Source organism: Pyrgilauda ruficollis, unplaced genomic scaffold (assembly GCF_017590135.1).
Source record: "Pyrgilauda ruficollis isolate IOZ18807 unplaced genomic scaffold, ASM1759013v1 scaffold104, whole genome shotgun sequence".
Classification (NCBI taxonomy): domain Eukaryota; kingdom Metazoa; phylum Chordata; class Aves; order Passeriformes; family Passeridae; genus Pyrgilauda; species Pyrgilauda ruficollis.
In genome coordinates this window covers 1,804,168-1,822,764 of record NW_024508545.1, presented here as the reverse complement: position 1 = coordinate 1,822,764, position 18,597 = coordinate 1,804,168, and the positions used below count along the sequence as shown (strand labels likewise).

The window sequence follows — 18,597 nt, the reverse complement described above, 5'->3', positions numbered from 1 at the left end:
GGGGAGGGGAGAACAGCCCCAGGTTTCATAACTGGTGCAGCACTTCATTATGAGGTGGAGCTATGGACCTGCCACAGTCCCCAGGAAATCCTCCCAAGCCTGGAGTCATGGTTACACGTGTGAGATAAAAAGTCTTCTCCTAATCTTAGCCAAGTTTTGAGGCTCTCATTAAAAAGCAGAGCTGGCAGCACCCTCAAGCCCTCATCTGTCCCATCTTTGTATTTCAAAGAGTGATCAAAACTCCCTCACATTTTAAACACTTGAGCAAGTAATTTCTAATTTGCTTTTAAGAGCTTCCAGTGATTAAGATTCCTTAATTGCAAGGCTATGACCTCCAGTGCCTTACACTGGCTTTCTTGCTAGATCATTCTTTGATGTCTACCCAGCCATGTTGTGATGTCTGCCAAGACTACAATTTCTTTCCCCTACCATAACAGGAAATTCAGATTATATTCTTGTTCTTTCCAGGTTCAAACACCATTCCCATGGCTTTTGTGTGGGTTTTATTTGTAAGCAGTAGCTGTACCTGTAATCATCCCTGCATCTGTAATCATCCCTGCACTATGCTGCCTGCTCCAAATGTCACATCACTTACCCCTGAGGTAATTTCTCTTGAGCCAGTTTAGCCCATGAATTTTCCACTCGCTTTTGCCCTCATTTCCTATCCCAGGAAGAGTGAAGATAAAAAGCCCCAAAACTAAGGCAACTCACCCTTTCCTCACAGCTTGATTTAAACACCTGGAACTAAACAGCAACTCCTTCTGCTGTATGAAAGAGGCTGGAGATTTCCCATGGGCAGTGGCTCTTTGGGCATCCCTCCGTTCTTCCCCATCACAGCAAAAAAAAGGAGAGGACAGAGGTCACACTTGTGGTGTTTTATTGACACCAGTGTAATTTTGAATCTCTCTTCCTGCAGATCAGTGGAAAATCAACTTTTGCAGTGAAACAACAGCTCTCATGGCCTTGCATAATCTCTTGCAACTCCAATTGCAAACAGATTCTCACTGAGACCACCACTATTTGCCTGGATGCTTGACACAACAGGCCCATGCTCAATGTCCTCATGTGCTACCACTCTTTCTAGATTTTGCTTTTTCCCTGTACACAGGAGATTTTCTGATTTTTGGCTTTGGCATGAAATGGTTTCTAAAAGCTGGCATATGCAAAGCACTTCTGAAAGTGTGGAAGGCTGGTGTGGTGGTGGCATGGAAATAACAGGGTTCAAGGAACCCTCACGGAAGATGACATTTGAGGTAGAATTTTAAGGGCAATCTGATTTCAAAATCATCACGTCCCACAGGGGTTCTGCAAAAATACTGTTTTCAGATCTAGAAAGGTCTTACTGTGTGGGGTTTTTTTTGTTTTGTTTGAAACTATGCCTGCCTGCACTATAGCCTGCCTGCCTGCACTGCATCCATAGAGCTGCTTTATAGGTGTGCATCACAGAGGGAAAAATAACTCATAAAGACAACAGCAAGTTTGGATGTTATTTAATGAAAAACAGGTGAAGTTTACAAACACAAGGCCAACAGAGAGAAGAGCACAGCAGGAAGCTGCTAAGGTACAGGTAAGAATTCTGAAGTGCATTGCTAGTGCAAGTAAGTAGGCAACAGAAGGAAAATCATGTTCCATGTAGGCCCCTTCAGGTGAGCTGGGGTTTGCTGGGCTATATCAGCTCGAAAGGCAGAGCCTCGATCTCCCTTGTGAGCTCTTCATCCAAGGCTTTCTACCGGGAAAGAAAACCAGGAGGAATCAGGGACCACGAGACAGCTTCCACAGACTGCTGGCAAACAAACACACCTGCAATGATCAAACCCTGGGAGGTTGTCAGCAGTGATGGATGAACCCTGGTGTTGAGCTGGAGGGACTCGTCACTGCAAAGGGCCATAGGGAAACCTCCAAACAGAGGGCGGGACAAGCTCAGCTGTCTTTACTCTGTGCCCCAATGTGATTTTGGACACGTCCCAGCTCACTGGTCCTCCCCAGAGGCAAGCATTCTGACCTCAGAACAGCCTCAGGCTGGTAAGGGGAGCTTGTACCCCTGAATCAAAAACAAGTGGTGTACGAACCCAGGCAGTCTCACCTGAAAATGTAAAAAATGCTCTTACCTAGATGTGATTTTTGATCACAGGTTTAAGGCTTACCACTCGTGCTTTACGAGCAAGCTGGCAGTAGCTCAAAGGAACAAAAACATGTTTTATGGCGCTCAAACGTAGCTCAGCTCAGTCAGGAAAGCTACATATGAACTTCCCAAACAGCTTTATGGTGTTTGGCTCAACAGCCACACCTGCAGATTACACAAGCATGGAGGAAATGGGCACTCTGTTTTACAGGGGAAGGTCCCCATTGCAGTCTACAAAGCTGATGTTGACTAAAATAAGCCTGGAGCTCTCTGAGAGTTCAGGAGGAGCAAGGAAGCTTCTGAGACCTAACTGAGTGAATAAACATTCCAATAGGCAAAATTAATGGGGATATAGCTACCTAATCTGCACTGATATCACTGTGCCCAACTGCCTTTGCAGCTCAGACATCACTCCACCAGCTCCCCTGATCAGCATCTACAACTTCTGCCTCACCAAATCTCCCTATGAGAACATTAAGACTACAGTCTAAGGTGGGTAGATCTGTAATCAATTAATACATGTAGCTCCTGGAAAGATAAAAAAACCCTTACAAGTTCTCTTCTCGCTTCTTCAACCTTCACTCGCGCCAGACGAATGCTCTAATGGGAGAAAATGGAACAAAAATCAGCATTTCATCAAGAAACAAGAGTCCCTTCACCTTTGAAACTAATGATGAACCTCAGGTGAATTAATGGACAATTAATTAAGTTTTGTGTACTGCACTTCACATGCAGAAGGTATTGCCATTAAAAGTCTAGCATTAGTTTGGATTGGTCAATCATGTATTTTTCAGAAGTCTGGTATGGCCTAAAGTCTAAAAAAACCCCTTCATCTTAAACAATTTTCCAAACCTAATAATCAAGGGACTTGATTTCAACAATATTTGTGCAAGAATTTTCCAAAGCACAGTAAGTTTGCAAGGATAAACCTCCCTCCCCTCCTCCTGCCTGCACCAGGGGCTCTCCCTTGTCTCCACTGACAGCAAAGCTGGAGGAGGGAACTGGAGAACCTAATCCCATTTGAATGTCCTGTTCCACTTCAAGGAAGGAAGAAGCTGCCTCTTGGAGGAAGATGGATTAGACCTAGCAGTAATCCACCTTTCTAGCCACAGCTTTTGTTTTTTTGGTTTTTTTTCCCCTCTAGGAGTAAGACATCAGTGCTCGTATGATGGAGAAGAGACACTTGCATTTTCATAGAGCTGAGTACCCAGCAGTCCCAAGAGAAATCAAAGAAAATGACAGAGCAGCCAGTTTAGGGGACAAAACCTACATTTGGCTATTTCTTCGGGATCCTTAAAATCCTGTTCAGAGCTCCAAACTCTGCAACACGTGCTGTGTCCACCATATTGACAGCCTGACAACAGTTACAGCTAAAATACTGGTAAATCTCAAAAAGCTGGTTATATTAGGGGATTCCTTTTCTTCAATATTTCTTTGTCCAATTCCTAGCTAATTCACCTGAATACTAATTTACCCAGAAAATCTGTCTACTCTGTTAGAATAAAGTTTGGCTGACAAGGAAACTTAATTTCTTAGCTTTGATTAATAAACAGAGATCAAGTCTTTGGTTTGCATCATTAACAGATCTGTAGGACGTCTACCTGTCCACCAAAGGCATCACAACATTACTGTGTTATCCCTTACGTTCTGAAGTCCACTAAAGTTAACCTGATGGCAAATACAACATAACAGTGGAATAAATAATTACAGGAGGTAAATCAAGATAGGACGCCACTTCTCTCTTCAACGGCTCTATTTCTTTACGCAGTGCAGCCACTTTCTGCAGAGAGAGAAAGGCAGATCATATTCTAGAGAATTATTTGTAGAATTGATGGAAACGAGTGAGACAGATCCACAGTTACCTACATTTCAGAATTTGAGAGGCTTCACCCTTTATAAAACACATGGAAAACCAAAGTTTTGCGCACGCAGCAGCAAAAAGACTCTCCCTTATCCTTCTAAAGGCAAAGTAACTTTTTTTTGGGGCTGCAAACGGAGTACCTTCCACAGAGCTGAACACTTTTGAAATAATCAAATTGAAATAAAAAAGGTAGTTATTTGTGCTGCCTGTTTTACTGATGTCTTGGCAAAGCAGTTCTATAAATGTCAAGGAGTCAAACCGTACCTTAAGCTTGGGCTCTAGAAGATGACAAGCCAAGAGAATTTGCCTGTGGCTTTTTGGGTGCAAAATTCCAACAAAAATTAGCTCTGGTCAGTACCCTGGTTTAACACTGGGCAATGTGAGCACTGCCACCCAGTGCTGGCAGGTGAAAAGCACAACAGAGAAACCAGGAAACCTATTTTCACTGCTCCACTCGAAAACATAAAAGAAAAGATAGCAAAAATAATAAGGAGAAAGACTGAGTTCCCACTACAATAACAGCAAAAAATATGAAGATATGTTGAGTGCACAGGACAAAGCTATAAAACCTGTAGTTGCTAACTCAAGAAATGTGCTTTTTCTTTAAGATGTTCCACTAGGCTTACAATAAAGCTGAAAAATGTTATGTTTAAAGACACAACAACAAAAAAAAATATAGACCACAGTGATTCTGAGTTTGGGTTTCATTTTACCTTATCCCCATTTTTTTTAAGTGTTTGGAAGATATTTACTTCACACAAAGCAGCAAGAATCACATTGGTCATTCTGTCAAGAAACTGCAATACACAGGTAGCCATGTAATGGGATAGATATATCCCACAGAATATCCACTCTGTTTATAACATGGACCAGAAATAAGGGAGGCAGATCTGTTTTCAGTGGCAGGGAATTTATTCTGTCGAAATTCTCCAGCAGACGCCTCTAGGAGAGACAAGCCCAGCCAAAAGAGCCCAGTTCACAGGACACAACCTACAGGACCTTTATTTGTGCTTCCTTTGGCCATTAAGATTTGTTCAGGCAACCAAAGAGCAAACTACAATTCCTGAAAGCACCCAACAAGCAAGCCTGGCCTGTCCCACTGTAGCAACATCCCTCTTGTATGCAAAAACTTACCTCAGATGATTTCATGAGTGCCTCATGTGTCAGGGATTTGTTCAACCCCCTGGCAATAAGCTCACCCTGCAAACAGGAGAGAGCACAAAATGTAACAAGAAGGAGAAAGATTTCGCCATTTCCTTCTGTTTATATCTGAACAGGCAGAGAAGAACACAGGTTGTCCACAGCAGAAATGTGTGCTATTTGGAGCCACAGCTATAGCTGGTGTACAAAACGCTGCTAAAATTTGTAGTAAGAATAGTAAGTCTTTCCAGAAAAGCAGTGGGAGAAGGGCACATGGCAAAGCTAAAGAAAGGCTGCTCAGGAAAATGTCAATTGCAATACAACATTTTCCATCTCGTGTTTGTCAAGGAATCAGGTATGGCTTTACTTTAGCCATAAAGTAACCTGTCAAGAGTTTTTCAGGGAACAAGGAGGCAGCACTGTGCTGTACTGATCACAGGATGCACTGAGGAGACATAAACAGGGACAACTGAACTATATTCACATGTTGTCCTGTCAGCTCAAGAGTCCCCAGTACTGGAGTTTAGGAAGCTTATGGAATGTCTCTGTAGCTACAAATTTGGGCTCAACCAAACACTGCTGTGTCATCCCATTACAGTGTCATATGAGAAAATTCCTTCAACCTACCTCAGCACCCCTGATCCTTATCCTCAGATCCTTAGATTTATCTTGCAGGAACTTCAAGGTCTTGGAGTGAATCTCATCTTTGGCCTGTTCTGCTTTCTGAGATGTCTTCAGTTTTTCAACATCCCTTAAAAAATAACACAAAAAGAAAAAACTGTTACATTCAAACATGCATCAGTATACAAATACTTTTACTTATCTATGCTCAAGCTAAACCTTGCAATACAACACAAGAAGGAAGAAAATTGAGGAAGCCCCCTACTTCCCTTGAGATTTTCCAATGAAAACATATACAGCTGTTACCTCCAGAACCCCACAGACCAGAGAAAATAGAGGCAAAGAAGAAAGCCATATACCTAAAAGCAAAGGATAATAGTCTTGTGCATAATTCCCTAACTCACTCAGAGACCTGTTACATGAGCTAAACCTCAGATCAAGAGGAGGCAAACCTGCAGAAAGCGCATGGGAATCTCTTTTACAGGCCCAATTACCACTTTAAAAGACAAAAAAGAAAACCCCACTCCACAAGTAATTAGACTGGAAGGGAGCTGTGGAGAGCATCTGGGCCAACCCCTACTCAAGGCTGGGGTTGATCACGCTGTGCTTGGCAAAGCACTTCAGATTACATCCTCCAGGGAAAGGACTTGACACCGATTTTTTTTAGAGTTATTACGATTATTACGTCCTCTACACACTGGTTAAGGGAGCGTCTTACCTGAGAATGGTTTCTGTTTTCCCTCCCTTAGTCTGACTACAGAGGCCATGCTAAATGTGCTAAGAAAATCAGATTTGTCTTCAGCCTCAGACAAAAGCAACTGGAAGAAGATGGAAACTTGTACCTAAAAACAGCTTGATCTCTTTTGCTTTAAAATAATTGGTTTGATGCTTTCCCAGATCTCTTTGGACTACTGAAAGTATCCATAACACACAGGTTTTGATAGATACTTCCAAATACTTTGAATTGGAGATGTGCCAAACCCCTAAAAATTCAGTTATCCTTGTTAGCTACCACAACCAACATTGCCCAAGACAGAAATCACCAGTATTACTTTAATCTTTCCCTCTTCCTCATCCATTACTCACTTCTCTAAATGCTTTTCCACCATCAGTGCTGAAGTTAGTTTTTTCGTGAGGATCTTTAATTTCCATTCCATTTCATCGTTTTTTGATTTTGTTTTATACAGTTCCGAGGTCATGTCATTTAAGGCACTGTAGAAGCTGGTGAAGAGAGAATCAGTGGGAATGCTTAGGAGTCAGCTTTTCTGAAAGTCAAAAGTTGTTGTTATTCTTTTTTCCACACTTCAAACAAATGACTTAGTTTCCTCTTAATGTTATGGCAGGAGTAAATTTAAATAAGACGCTAAGGGAATGTGCCTTCTATAACTAACACAGATTTCTACATGGAAGGGAAAACAACCCTGAGTAAGTGAACAACAACTGGCACTCTGGTGAATAAAACCACCACGTGCTCCACTCCTGGCTTGCCTCACTGCCTTTGAGAGAAACTGTATTCAGACCTTAAAATGCATGGTCACAAGATGTGCCCAGCAGTATCTGAGTATCTTCCTCTTCCCAAGTGGCCCAAAGCTCCTCCCCCTCCAGCCCAGGAAGAGAGATGCAAGAGCCAAGATCCTAAATATCACATAAAAATTGCATTCCAAGGCAGACTGCGCCCCTTCTTTGCTGCAAGTGCTGCAGTGCCACAGGCCAAAGCTGTGCTAAAGAGAGCAGCCCAAGGAGACCAGACTAACAGATGCCATTTCTCCATGGCAGAGGGAATCTCCTTATCATAGAAACAGGGTGCCCCCCACGTTGCTAATAATAGGCATCTGACTCCATTGATTCAGAAGGCTGAACAATTGCTTTATTAAAACTATATTATATTACATTTTACTACACTATATTAAAGACATACTATACTAAAGAAAAACTCGTGGCTGTCTGAGACAGCCAGGACACAGCTTTGACCCAACTGGCCAAGGAATCAAAACAGCAGAATACAACTGAAAAATCACTTCAGATAAACACTCTTCCTAACACATTCCACTTGTGCAAAAACAACAGGAGGAGAGAAGAGAGATAAGAATTGTTTTCTCTTCTTCTCTCCGTGCTTCTCCAGGAAAAAACCTGTGAGAGAGAATTATGTCTCTCTGTTTAGAGAATGTGAATTCCACATCTCCTTGCATGAACTGAGGCCAGATGAGACAGACAAGGATGAGGAGCTGAGGCTGGAAGACCAGTCACAGTTCCCCAGTCTTTGCCTAAGCCGTGTGAACACTGCTGTAGCCTGGGATACCTGGCACAACAGTCCAACTGGCAGAAGCTTGCAGCCACTGACTGCAAAAGCATGAGAAAAAGGAGAGACTTAACTCCATCCCAGGCCCTTCTCAGGCTTCAGAGCCTTCTTGTGCTGGGATAACCTAGAGCTAGCATTTTGTGCTCAGTTCCCATGCACTCCAAAGCTGACCAAGGGGTGAAAAATAAGCCTGACAAACAAGATTCCTAGTGCCAAGTTTGAAGCTGCTGATGTGAAAAAACAGAGGAAAGCAGCATAGACCCTCACCACGAATGAAGAGTGTGAAGAAATACCTGGTAAGAGATGTGTTCTCCACTTCGAGTTCTATTGCACTTCCTACCAGGTCAAAGAGGTCGTTGGTGGCCTCTTCGGACAGACTGCTTTCAAAAAAACCCAGGGTTTGTCGAAGAATATTGTGCCAGTAGTCAGCTGGAAAATATATACAACCCAAAGAAGTGATTTTTTTTTTTAATATTACTGCTCTTTTGTTGAGCTCTTTAAAGTTAGAACCCAATCCCACAGTGGGAACTTGGCTACCTGCCTGTGGTTGGGGGAAAAAAGACGCTTTTAAAAAAGGCTTAAACATGCCAAACCTGCTGCCACATCTCCATTTGTCGAACAAATTCAGTGCATAAAGGGAGAAAGCACTGCTCCACTCCCTCCCTGACATCAGACAAACAAGAGCTCACCCTCATGCTACAGCAATGAGCACATGCAGGTCACCTCCCCACAAAGCTCAGCCTGAGCCTTGCTCATGGCAGACTCAGGAAGTCTATCTCTATCATTTTTTGTTTGGCAAGGCACTTGAAGGAACAAAAACCAAACATGTTTTCTTACAAAAACATCTTCATGTGTACTATGCCAGCCGTTGCACAGAAAAGTGAAATTCCTTCATGTGAAAAGCCTGTGAAGTGACAGTCTTTTATCATGTGTGTTGAAAACATACTATGGTCTCCTAAACCACTCACTTGCTCAAAAAAACTCTAACAAATTAAAAAATAGTCACTCTAGGCAGCTTCAGCACAACTTAATCATCTCAAAGTTGTTTCAGGCTCCTCCAGGGCTTTCCTTAACAGCAGGTTAGCACCATCTCAGACTCTTGAATAGCTGCAGGGATACTTCCCTCTCTATCCAGGCAATATTTCCATGCTGTGCTATCCAGCCCAGCAGACTAGGAGGTTTTAGCAATTAACCTGTTCGTCCACATTTATGGCCTGCTCAAGATGGCTTAAAAAATTGTCCTTGAACAATCTTATGTCACTGTAAATTGTAGTAAAAACTGCATCAAAAAAAAGCTGAGTCTATTTCAATTACATATATTTATATATATTCCAAAGTTTTCAACAAATACAATCTTCAAGATCACTCAGAACAGCCTGACTCAGGTGGAACTGAGAAACGGAGCTTCAAACTCACCTTCTGCTTCATACTTGCTTGCCCTATCCTTCATGTCCTCTATCAGCAACATAACATCCTTTTCCCTCACTTCATTGCACTTCATAACTTCATGCAAAATATCCACTGTCCTTTCATTCACCTCATATACTGGAATAGGCACACCGTTATATAATTTCTTTAGCCACAAAGCAACCTGCCAGAGAAGGGAAACAAAAGAGCAAGCAATCATGTGAAATGACAGAAAATAGCTGATAGACAGGAAGAATGTAAACCACTGCAAACTCTGCATTCCTGAAGAGCAACTCCTACATCAGTCCAGGAGGCGTGGGTGGAAAAAGGGGAGAAAAATTCCTTTCCCTCTTCTTTAAACACCTTCTGTGGTCTAGAAGACTATATTATATCCTTTTTTATCTCACTCATATCTTTGGACACCTGCATGTAATGACCTCCAGGTGATAAAATTTTACATTTTTCACGTGACCTGTTGGCTACAGACACAGTAACGACCCAAGAGATGTTAAATGGGTGTTTGACAAAATGGTGAACACTGTGTTAAAACGTGGGATAAAAGTGCCCAAGCCATCACTGGGAACAGTCTCTCTGCAGGAGAGCGGGAAAGAGTCCCCACAATGTGCCTGCACAAGCCCTGCAAAACAGTCGTACCATTGGTAACAAGGTCAGAAATAAGAGATCAAAACAGTGCTCTCACGTAGGGCTGTGATCGTGGAATCATAGAATCATTTGAGCTGGAAAAGCCCTCCAGGATCATCACTTTCTTTCCTGAGGCTCCCAGCTCCTCAGGAGGGGAAAAATCCTAGGAAAGGATTTTTAATAAAATATCATAGCTACAAGTGTGTAGGGTCCTGGGGTGCCTGCACATAAGGTCTTGGTGGGGGCACCTTTTATAGATGACTTTCCCTGCCCTGGAGGTTACTTTCCTACTTGCTATGCAATTTTATCAGCTGCAGTTCATTCTTCTAGACCTTTCTGAAAATTAGTTGGAGGGCTTCAAGTGTCTCTGGTGGTCTTGATTCCCTGTACAGTCCTAGACTGCTTCTTGGCTTCATTGCTGTGCTGTGTTTTTCTCCAGGAACTAGAATAAGTGGGATGTTTGTCCCAGAAAAATGCTGCCCTGTCTCTGAATGGCCCTTTCTCCAGCCACATCCTGTTCTTCCTCACAGCTGTGTTTTTACCAGCAAACCTCGATTCTTGTTACCAACAGTCCGTGGTTGGCTCTATAGTACCCAGCTATTGGTGTTTGAGGCACGCAACCTCTTATCTTCTGGGCTTCTATACTCAGGGCAACCAGATTTAATCCATGAAACAGCAGCTGACAAGCAAGCTCTGAGAAATGTCCATGTGTTAGAGAAAACAAATTACTAGTTGGTGGAATTGCCTTGTCAAGCTTGATATGCTTCAATGATCTCAGACCTAGGGGGAGGTTAACAAAGCTTGGGAAGGAAGGATGTGCCACTGATGGTGGGCACAGAGAATGCAGAGTTTACAGTCCACAAGGATATCTGCTTGAAGTCCCAATAATAAAGTAAACCCAGTGAAATCAGCTCTGACTGGGTAAACAGTAATTCTGGTGGGGCAATCTGCGACAACTGACCCAAGAAACCCACCGACCCAAAAGAAGAGAAAGACTGGGCATGAGAAACAGTAGAATCATTAACCAATACTAATTAATAACACAACTATGTAACACATAGCCAGTGAACACTAGTTCCTTTGTATGCTAAAATCTGTAAATTGTGAAGCATTTTGATTGTTCTGGAATGCCACTGAGCACCCAGTCTTGCACAACCCTGCAATAAATAATCAATGTCTCTCTCATGTGTCTAATTATTGGCCCATTGCACAACAGGGAAGGAATCAAATTTTTGCAGACAACATTGTCACTGCCCCATCCCTTTTCCTACACGTGATACTGAGCCCCACCAGATTTGCACCCCTCAAGATTTAATCAGTAGCTGTAGCAGGACAGCTATGATTAAGCAGCTGCATATTGTGAGCATTGCGTGCTTGGCTTTTTTAAAGAATTCAAGATGATTCCAAGAGGAATGGCTGTTTGGATGAGAGCCATGAGGATTGAAGTCAGCCGGACTGAGGAGTCAGTACCTGGGAGAAGAGTAATTCTGGCAGTGGGAGATTGTGGCCAGCATTTCATTTACCACCAAATGAAAAGAGTTCCATTTCTCTAACATGAAAAGCAAGATTTAACTAGCAAAGAAAGGTCTGTGTGGTAATTAATTGAAGTGGTAGCTAACAGAATGGTACTAACTAACAGAGAAGTTACATAACTTGTAAGCAATGAATGCTGACACCTTTTGATGTTGAAGTGTAGAAACAGAGTAACGTTTTGATGATGGAGAACCTAGACACCCAACTACCTGCTTTGTGCTAACTAGGAAAAGAGACAGAAATACCTCGCCTCGGTGTGTGAAATGGTGCTGCACACCGGGGAACGAGCCCGCGGGGTAACGCTTCTGTCCCTGTCTGCGTCTCTGCCCCTGTCCTTATCCCCGTTCTCTTCCGTGCCCTTGTCCCTGTCCCTTTCCGTGCTCCTGCCCTTGTTACTACCCACGTCCCCGGCCCTTGTCCCTGTCTCAGTTCCTGTGCCTATTCCTTCCCGTGTCCCTGCCCTTGTCCCTATTCCTGCCCGTGTCCCTATTCCTGCCCGTGTCCCTACCCTTGTCCCTATTCCTTCCCGTGTCCCTGCCCTTGTCCATATTCCTTCCCGTGTCCCTGCCCTTGTCCCTATTCCTGCCCGTGTCCCTATTCCTGCCCGTGTCCCTGCCCTTGTCCGTATTCCTGCCCGCGTCCCATCTCCGGTCGTCCCTCACTCCCCGCCCCTTCCGCCCGCTCAGGGCCAGTTCAAGGACACCTCCCGCAGCGGGCTTTTTTCTTAAAGGCTCATTTAATTTTTTTTTTTTAATTACATGTATTATTTTTATTACATATGCTAGATATTCGTGTGCAGACAGACAGACAGACACACACACACATATCCAAATCGGGGGCACGGGAAGCAGTTCCCTCGCGCTCCCCGCCCCCTGGGCGCGGCCTCGGCGCCAAAAGGGGCGTGAGGCGCCGCCGCCATTTTGTGTGCAGAGCGCGCGGCCGGCTGTCTTCAGCGTCCGCCAGCCTCAGCCTCCCCCGGGACCCGCCGCCGCCGCGATGCTCTCCGCCCGCGTGGCCGCCGCCCTCGCCCGCTCCCTGCCGCGGCAGGCCGGCCTGGTGAGCGCCATGCCCGCCCCGGAGTCGGCGGGGCCGGGGGGACGCGGCGCCGCCGCCATCTTGGGGGCCGCGGTGACATTGAGGGGGTGAGGGGGTGACATCGGAGTGTGGGGAGGGAAGCACGGGGTGTACTGTCAGCGCTGTGGGACAGACCCCGCTGAGGAACGGGGTGTCCTTGCCCGGGCTCGGCGTAGTTGTTTAAAGCTGCCAGGGCAAGGTCAAGGTTGTGGGTGTGAGGGGGAGGGGGGGTTTATCCCCTGTTTGTGAGGAGACGGAGGGTGAGAAGAACCGTGGGGAAACACTCCTGCCAGTGCTTCCATATGAACGCGGGAGAGGCCTGCTTGGGGTGCACGATATTAAATGGCATCACCGTTGCTGCATGGTGCTACAGTGTGTTTTGCACCTTGCTTAAAGTGCAGAAGCGTGATCTTATAATGCATTCATTATCACGTTATATTATTTTTGTTCCGTAGTGTCCAAAGCTGGCCATGAGAAGAATATCTTTACAGGAAGGGTGATATGACATTGCAAGGGGCTGCCCGGGGGGGTGGTGGAGTTACCACGCTTAGAGGTGTTTAAGGATATAATGCACTTAGTGCCGTGTTCTAGTTGGCAAGGTGGTGTTTGGTCATAGGTTGGATTCAGTGACCTCAGAGCTCTTTTCCAAAGTAATTGTGATTCTGAGGTATTTTTGTTATAGTGCTTTGTGGGGTTTTTTTTCTTATGTGTTTTAACAATACCAAATTCACTGCAGTTAGATTTGTGCTAGAAGACACAACCTTCTCTCTGTGCAGAGCTCTAAATGGTGCAGTGATTTCTTTGTGCCCCAAGGTTCTCATGTTCGGCACAGAAATTACAAATGGTTTCTCTCTGGGAGCTGCTGCAGCGATTGACGGTGACATCAGCGCACTGCAGAAAAATGCAGCAAGGGATTTGGAGCAATCTCCTTCATTATTTGTCCTTTCTTAGTTGTCCTGGACTTGGTTCCATAGCTGTGCATGTGGTGCTGTGGAGCTTAGCTCAAAGCTGAGATGGACGTAAGCAGGTCAAGATCAAAGATGTGTTGATCGCTCAGTCTTGGTTTTTTGGGCGTTTTTTTTTGCATTATTAAATAAATTTTACTAAAACAATGATTTATTTTAGGTTTCCAGAAACACCCTTGCTGGTAACGACAGACTGATCAAGGAGGGGGATGTTGTGAAGCGGACTGGTGCCATTGTGGATGTTCCAGTGGGGGAGGAGCTGCTGGGTCGTGTTGTGGATGCCCTGGGCAATCCAATTGATGGGAAGGTAAGTCTTGCTGGGTGCTAAGTACCTCTGCTTGTGTCTGTGTGACACAGACCTCAGCAGTTTTTTCTCTCTTTTAGGGTGCTATTGCATCTAAGACACGTAGGAGAGTTGGCTTGAAGGCCCCTGGGATCATTCCCAGGATCTCTGTGCGTGAGCCCATGCAGACTGGGATTAAGGCTGTGGACAGCTTGGTGCCCATTGGTCGTGGCCAGCGTGAGCTGATCATTGGTGACAGGCAGACTGGGTAAGTTAAATACTCAAGCCTAAAATGTTTCTTAAACAGAGATTCAGGTACAGCCAGGCTGGACACAGGGTTGGGTAAGGGCTGGGAGAACTATGGGCAGCTTAACTTACCAGCCTCTGTGTTACACAGGAAAACTTCAATTGCAATTGACACAATAATCAACCAGAAACGATTCAACGATGGCACAGATGAGAAGAAGAAGCTGTACTGTATCTATGTTGCAATTGGCCAGAAGAGATCCACTGTTGCTCAGCTGGTAAAGAGGCTCACTGATGCAGGTATGGATTCTGGGAGACGATTGAGCCTGGCACCTATTGACATCCTGTTCTCATTGTAATGCTGTGTAGGCAGAATTGTCTCCTGACTGCAAGCGTAGACAGAATTCCTATTACAGGAGTGAATTACTTAATTTTATGAAGAAGAAATCTATACCTGTCCGGGGGGAAAACCCTCATTTTTGCTGTATCACAATTAGGAGGACTATTTTGAGGCCCCCAAACTGCTGACTTGCTTCTGGAAAAGTCACCCTGTGGTTTTAGGTTTTTTTTTCAGCAGAGTTGAAAGCTTCATCTTGGCACTCAGGCAGGCCTGGTGACAAGCTGTGGCCTTCAAGTTGTCATTGACTTGGCATTTGTCCCATGTGTTCCATGTGCCAGTCAGTGTGAATGGCATCTGGAAATGTGAAGAGCTTTAACTGCCCAAACACAAGGCATTAAATAATAGCATCTTGTCAGAGTCAGTGATTTCTGTGACCAAAGCTCCACATCAGAACTTGCAGGACTTCAGGCACTTTGACCTCATGCCTGACCTGGCAGCTGTCATGGAAGAACCCACGTATTAAGGACAGTAATTTGTTTAAGATTGTCGCAGAGGGTTGTTCTGTCTTAGAGCAGCCAGGAAACCATGGGCTTTCAGTGTGAGTTTTTTTAGAAGAACAACTTGTCTTCATCTTAAGCTTTGTTTTAAATGGGAAAGAAGTTAGTAAATGTTAGATGTTAGCTGCTGCAAAGCTGCCCTGGGAGACTTCCTCATTCAGTTTTGCTAGCAGATGTGTTCAGCTGGTGTGCTGGGCTTTCCTGTAGCAGCATAGTGATGTTGCCTGGACGTGCTTCAGCTCTGGTCCTTCATGTGCTTGTTGTGTTTGCTGATTTTGGGCATAATGACATAACGCACTCACGAGGTGTCTCCAATCCTTTCCAGATGCCATGAAGTACACTATTGTGGTGTCTGCCACAGCATCCGATGCAGCACCCCTGCAGTATCTGGCTCCCTATTCAGGCTGCTCCATGGGGGAATACTTCAGAGACAACGGGAAGCACGCACTGATCATCTATGATGACTTGTCCAAACAGGTCAGGAAACTTTGGTTTTAGGCCTTGTGGTGTGGCATTGGTGTTTGTAGCTGTAAGAACACCTCAGGTTTAGAAATGTAAAATGTTAAGTGGGGTGCAGAGCTCTGAAGCTGTCTTTGCTCCACACAGGCCGTTGCCTACCGTCAGATGTCTCTGCTGCTGCGCCGCCCCCCAGGCCGTGAGGCCTACCCGGGTGATGTGTTCTACCTGCACTCTCGGCTGCTGGAGAGGGCAGCCAAAATGAACGACTCCTTCGGGGGTGGCTCTCTGACCGCCTTGCCTGTCATCGAGACTCAGGCTGGGGACGTGTCTGCTTACATTCCAACCAATGTCATCTCCATCACCGATGGACAGGTAGGGCTTCCTCACAGCCCAGCATCTCTGTGGAACTTAGTGGCTGGTCTCTGAGAAGGCCTCCAGGCTTCTGAACAAGATAATGATACAATTCTATCCTGCCAGCAAGATTACAAAGTTTGAGAGTGCTTTCCTAGCTCATGTACTGAGCCAGCACCAGGACCTGCTCTCCACAATCAGGTATGGTGGTTTACCTTGTTTTATCCCAAGGGTACTCATGTCTGGCATGCAGATAATGGTCACTGAACTGTTAGTTTATTGTATGCCAGAACATCAGGCATTCAGCTGGCTGTATCAAAACTGGGGGTTAAATCAGCCTTCCTACCATCTACTGTCCTCAGCTTCAGCTGTTAGGAAAAGCAGCTGATGCTTGAAGTAAACTTCCTTGCAATGTGTCTCTTTTAACCTGTTCCTTGATTGATTCAGTTCCCATATTCTGGACAGCTTTGAGCTGTTGGAGTGCTGTGGGTTAAGTGCTGCTGAGTGAACTGTTGGAGATTGAGTATTTCCATAGTCCTGTCCTGGCAACTGGTCCTGCCATTTTTTGTCATGAAGAAAATAATACGCTTTCTGTCTCTGGGGCCAGCTCTGTAGGTTGGGCCTTGTGGCAGTACATATGGCTGTTCTGAAAGAATTTGTGAACAAACTTCAGTTATTAAACAGGACTGGCCCTTTCAGGAGAAGGGATATTCTATGAGTGGGATGGCTTCATGCACCAAAAAAATGCGTTCATTTTTCTACTGAATTTGTTAGAAATGGGAAGGTTTGTTGTAAAGCTTCTATGTTTGTCTTGGTGTTGTCCCTGTTTTGATTTGCTGTGTCAGAATTTAACTGAACTCTTCCCACAGGACTGAAGGGAAGATCTCTGACCAGACAGAAGCAAAGTTGAAGGAAATAGTCACAAAATTCCTGTCTACTTTTGAGGCATAAACTCTTAAAACTGTTCTAACAGACCAGGCTGTTGTGATCCAGTGTTCCAGCTCCGTCAAAGACGAAAGCATGTGCGACTTGAATGTACAGATCTCGGTGAGAATAAAGGTTCCCATGTAAAAAGGCTCTGTTCTGAATGTAAAAAATACTGTGTTCTGAGTGATTGCTTTTTGTCTGTACTTCTGGCTCACTCTTGCGCCTGTAGAACCACAGATCTGAACTCCCCTGGACACAGCCCTGCTAGAGGAACTCTGGAAATCAGGCGTGTCCTTAATGGTTGAGTGGGAAAACTCCCCTTACATGAAACAGGAGAGTGACAGAGCTGAGGCACCTTCTCAGTGTTCATCTTTTGTGCCAGGCAGCTTATCCTGCACAAGGGCAGTGCAGCTGGAGGTCACAGGAATCTCTTAACTGTCCGACACTGACAGAGCATTTCTTGCAATTGCTGTCTGACCCATCCTGGTGCCTGGCCTTTGGAATACTGGTCTTTGTGGCTCGGGACTGCTGCAGGTGTAGCTGTCTCTCACCTGAGCCCAGGGCACAGGGGCAGAATTCCCCCCTGCCCTGCTGCCCACACTGGGGATCAGCCCAGGGCAGGGGGGTTCAGGCTGGGGCAGGACTGCTCTTGATGCGTGGGCTGTCCCCAGTTAACTTCCTGTACAGCCGTGTCCTGCCTCCCAGTCCAAACCTGTGGAGTTACTGGCAGCTGGGAATATTCTTATGTGGTTCAGGCTAACAAGCTGCTCTTGTTCAGGGCCTGAGTGCTTTGAGAGAGTGGGCTCTCAGTACTGGGCAAAATTAAACACACACTTGAAATCCAGACATGGCAGATACCTTTCTGGGAACAGTGCTGTGCTTCAGGAAGAGGATCCTGTGGTCTTTCACCATCTTGGTTCTTTTACCCCCCAGCCCCAGAAGAGGTGGCTGGGGGGCCTCTCAGGTGTGAGGGAATACTGCTGTGGAACATTTCCACTCTGATCTGCCCAACATCACATTCCTTCCAGGACAGCTTTTACAGCTTGTGACTCTGCCTGGTGACTAAACCCTGGTTACTACTTGATCTTCCTGTGCCATGTTTCACTGATGTGCTGCACTAGTTGGAAGGTCCTGAGCTCAAAAGTATCTTAGTCCAAAACAGAGATGTATTTTTTTCTAGTAACATATGATAAATGTTCCTGAGTGGTGCCATGGGCTGCCCTGGCCAAGGACTGGGCTGGGAAGCTGGGAAATAGTGAGTGGATCACAGGACCACAGTGGTTTGGTTTGAAAGGGACTTTAAAGATCATCTATGTCCACCTGCTGCTGTGGGCAGGGCACCTTGTTCCAGGCTGCTCCAAGCCCCATCCAGCCTGGCCTTGGACACTGCCAGGGGTGGGGAGCCACAGCTGCTCTGGGAAACCTGCGCTCTGGCCTCACCATCCTCTCTGGGAAGAGTCTCTTCCCAAAATCCCATCTATCCCTGCCCTCTCTCAGTGGGAAGACAATTCTCCCCTGCTCTGTTACTTCATGCCGATGTCCAAAGTCCCTCTCCAGCTCTTTTGGAGCCCATTTAGGTACTTGTTGGTATGGATTCATGGTGATGGTTTGTGCTCTTGTGGCTACACACAGGGTTAGTCTGCCTAAATCAGCCTCAGGTTACAACTGAGCAGACTTATTTCTGTAAGTTGAAAATGCCTTTTTTACACTACTGGAGTGTTTTAGCTGTCCCTGCGTTCAAGCAGAGACAGAATTGAGTGTGGTGGGTGT

At 45.3% G+C, this 18,597-nt stretch overlaps 2 protein-coding genes across 2 annotated transcripts; one reads left to right on the top strand and one right to left on the bottom strand.

Annotated features, from left to right (window-relative positions):
• Positions 1-1,481: 1,481 nt before the first annotated feature.
• HAUS1 (HAUS augmin like complex subunit 1) lies at positions 1,482-12,270 on the bottom strand. The gene is made up of 10 exons (XM_041469759.1): positions 12,242-12,270; positions 11,871-11,940; positions 9,460-9,634; positions 8,337-8,472; positions 6,831-6,965; positions 5,751-5,874; positions 5,118-5,183; positions 3,831-3,902; positions 2,675-2,722; positions 1,482-1,726 (listed from the first exon to the last, which is right to left on the bottom strand). Exons 1-10 carry the CDS (start codon positions 12,268-12,270, stop codon positions 1,667-1,669), a joined length of 915 nt encoding a protein of 304 aa, XP_041325693.1. The 3' UTR covers positions 1,482-1,666.
• Positions 12,271-12,530: 260 nt separating this feature from the next.
• Positions 12,531-16,862, top strand: ATP5F1A (ATP synthase F1 subunit alpha). The gene is made up of 8 exons (XM_041469745.1): positions 12,531-12,681; positions 13,825-13,971; positions 14,049-14,215; positions 14,345-14,493; positions 15,416-15,567; positions 15,697-15,963; positions 16,001-16,101; positions 16,770-16,862. The coding sequence occupies exons 1-8, from the start codon at positions 12,622-12,624 to the stop codon at positions 16,849-16,851; spliced, it is 1,125 nt and encodes a 374-aa protein (XP_041325679.1). The 5' UTR covers positions 12,531-12,621; the 3' UTR covers positions 16,852-16,862.
• The last annotated feature ends 1,735 nt before the right edge of the window (positions 16,863-18,597 follow it).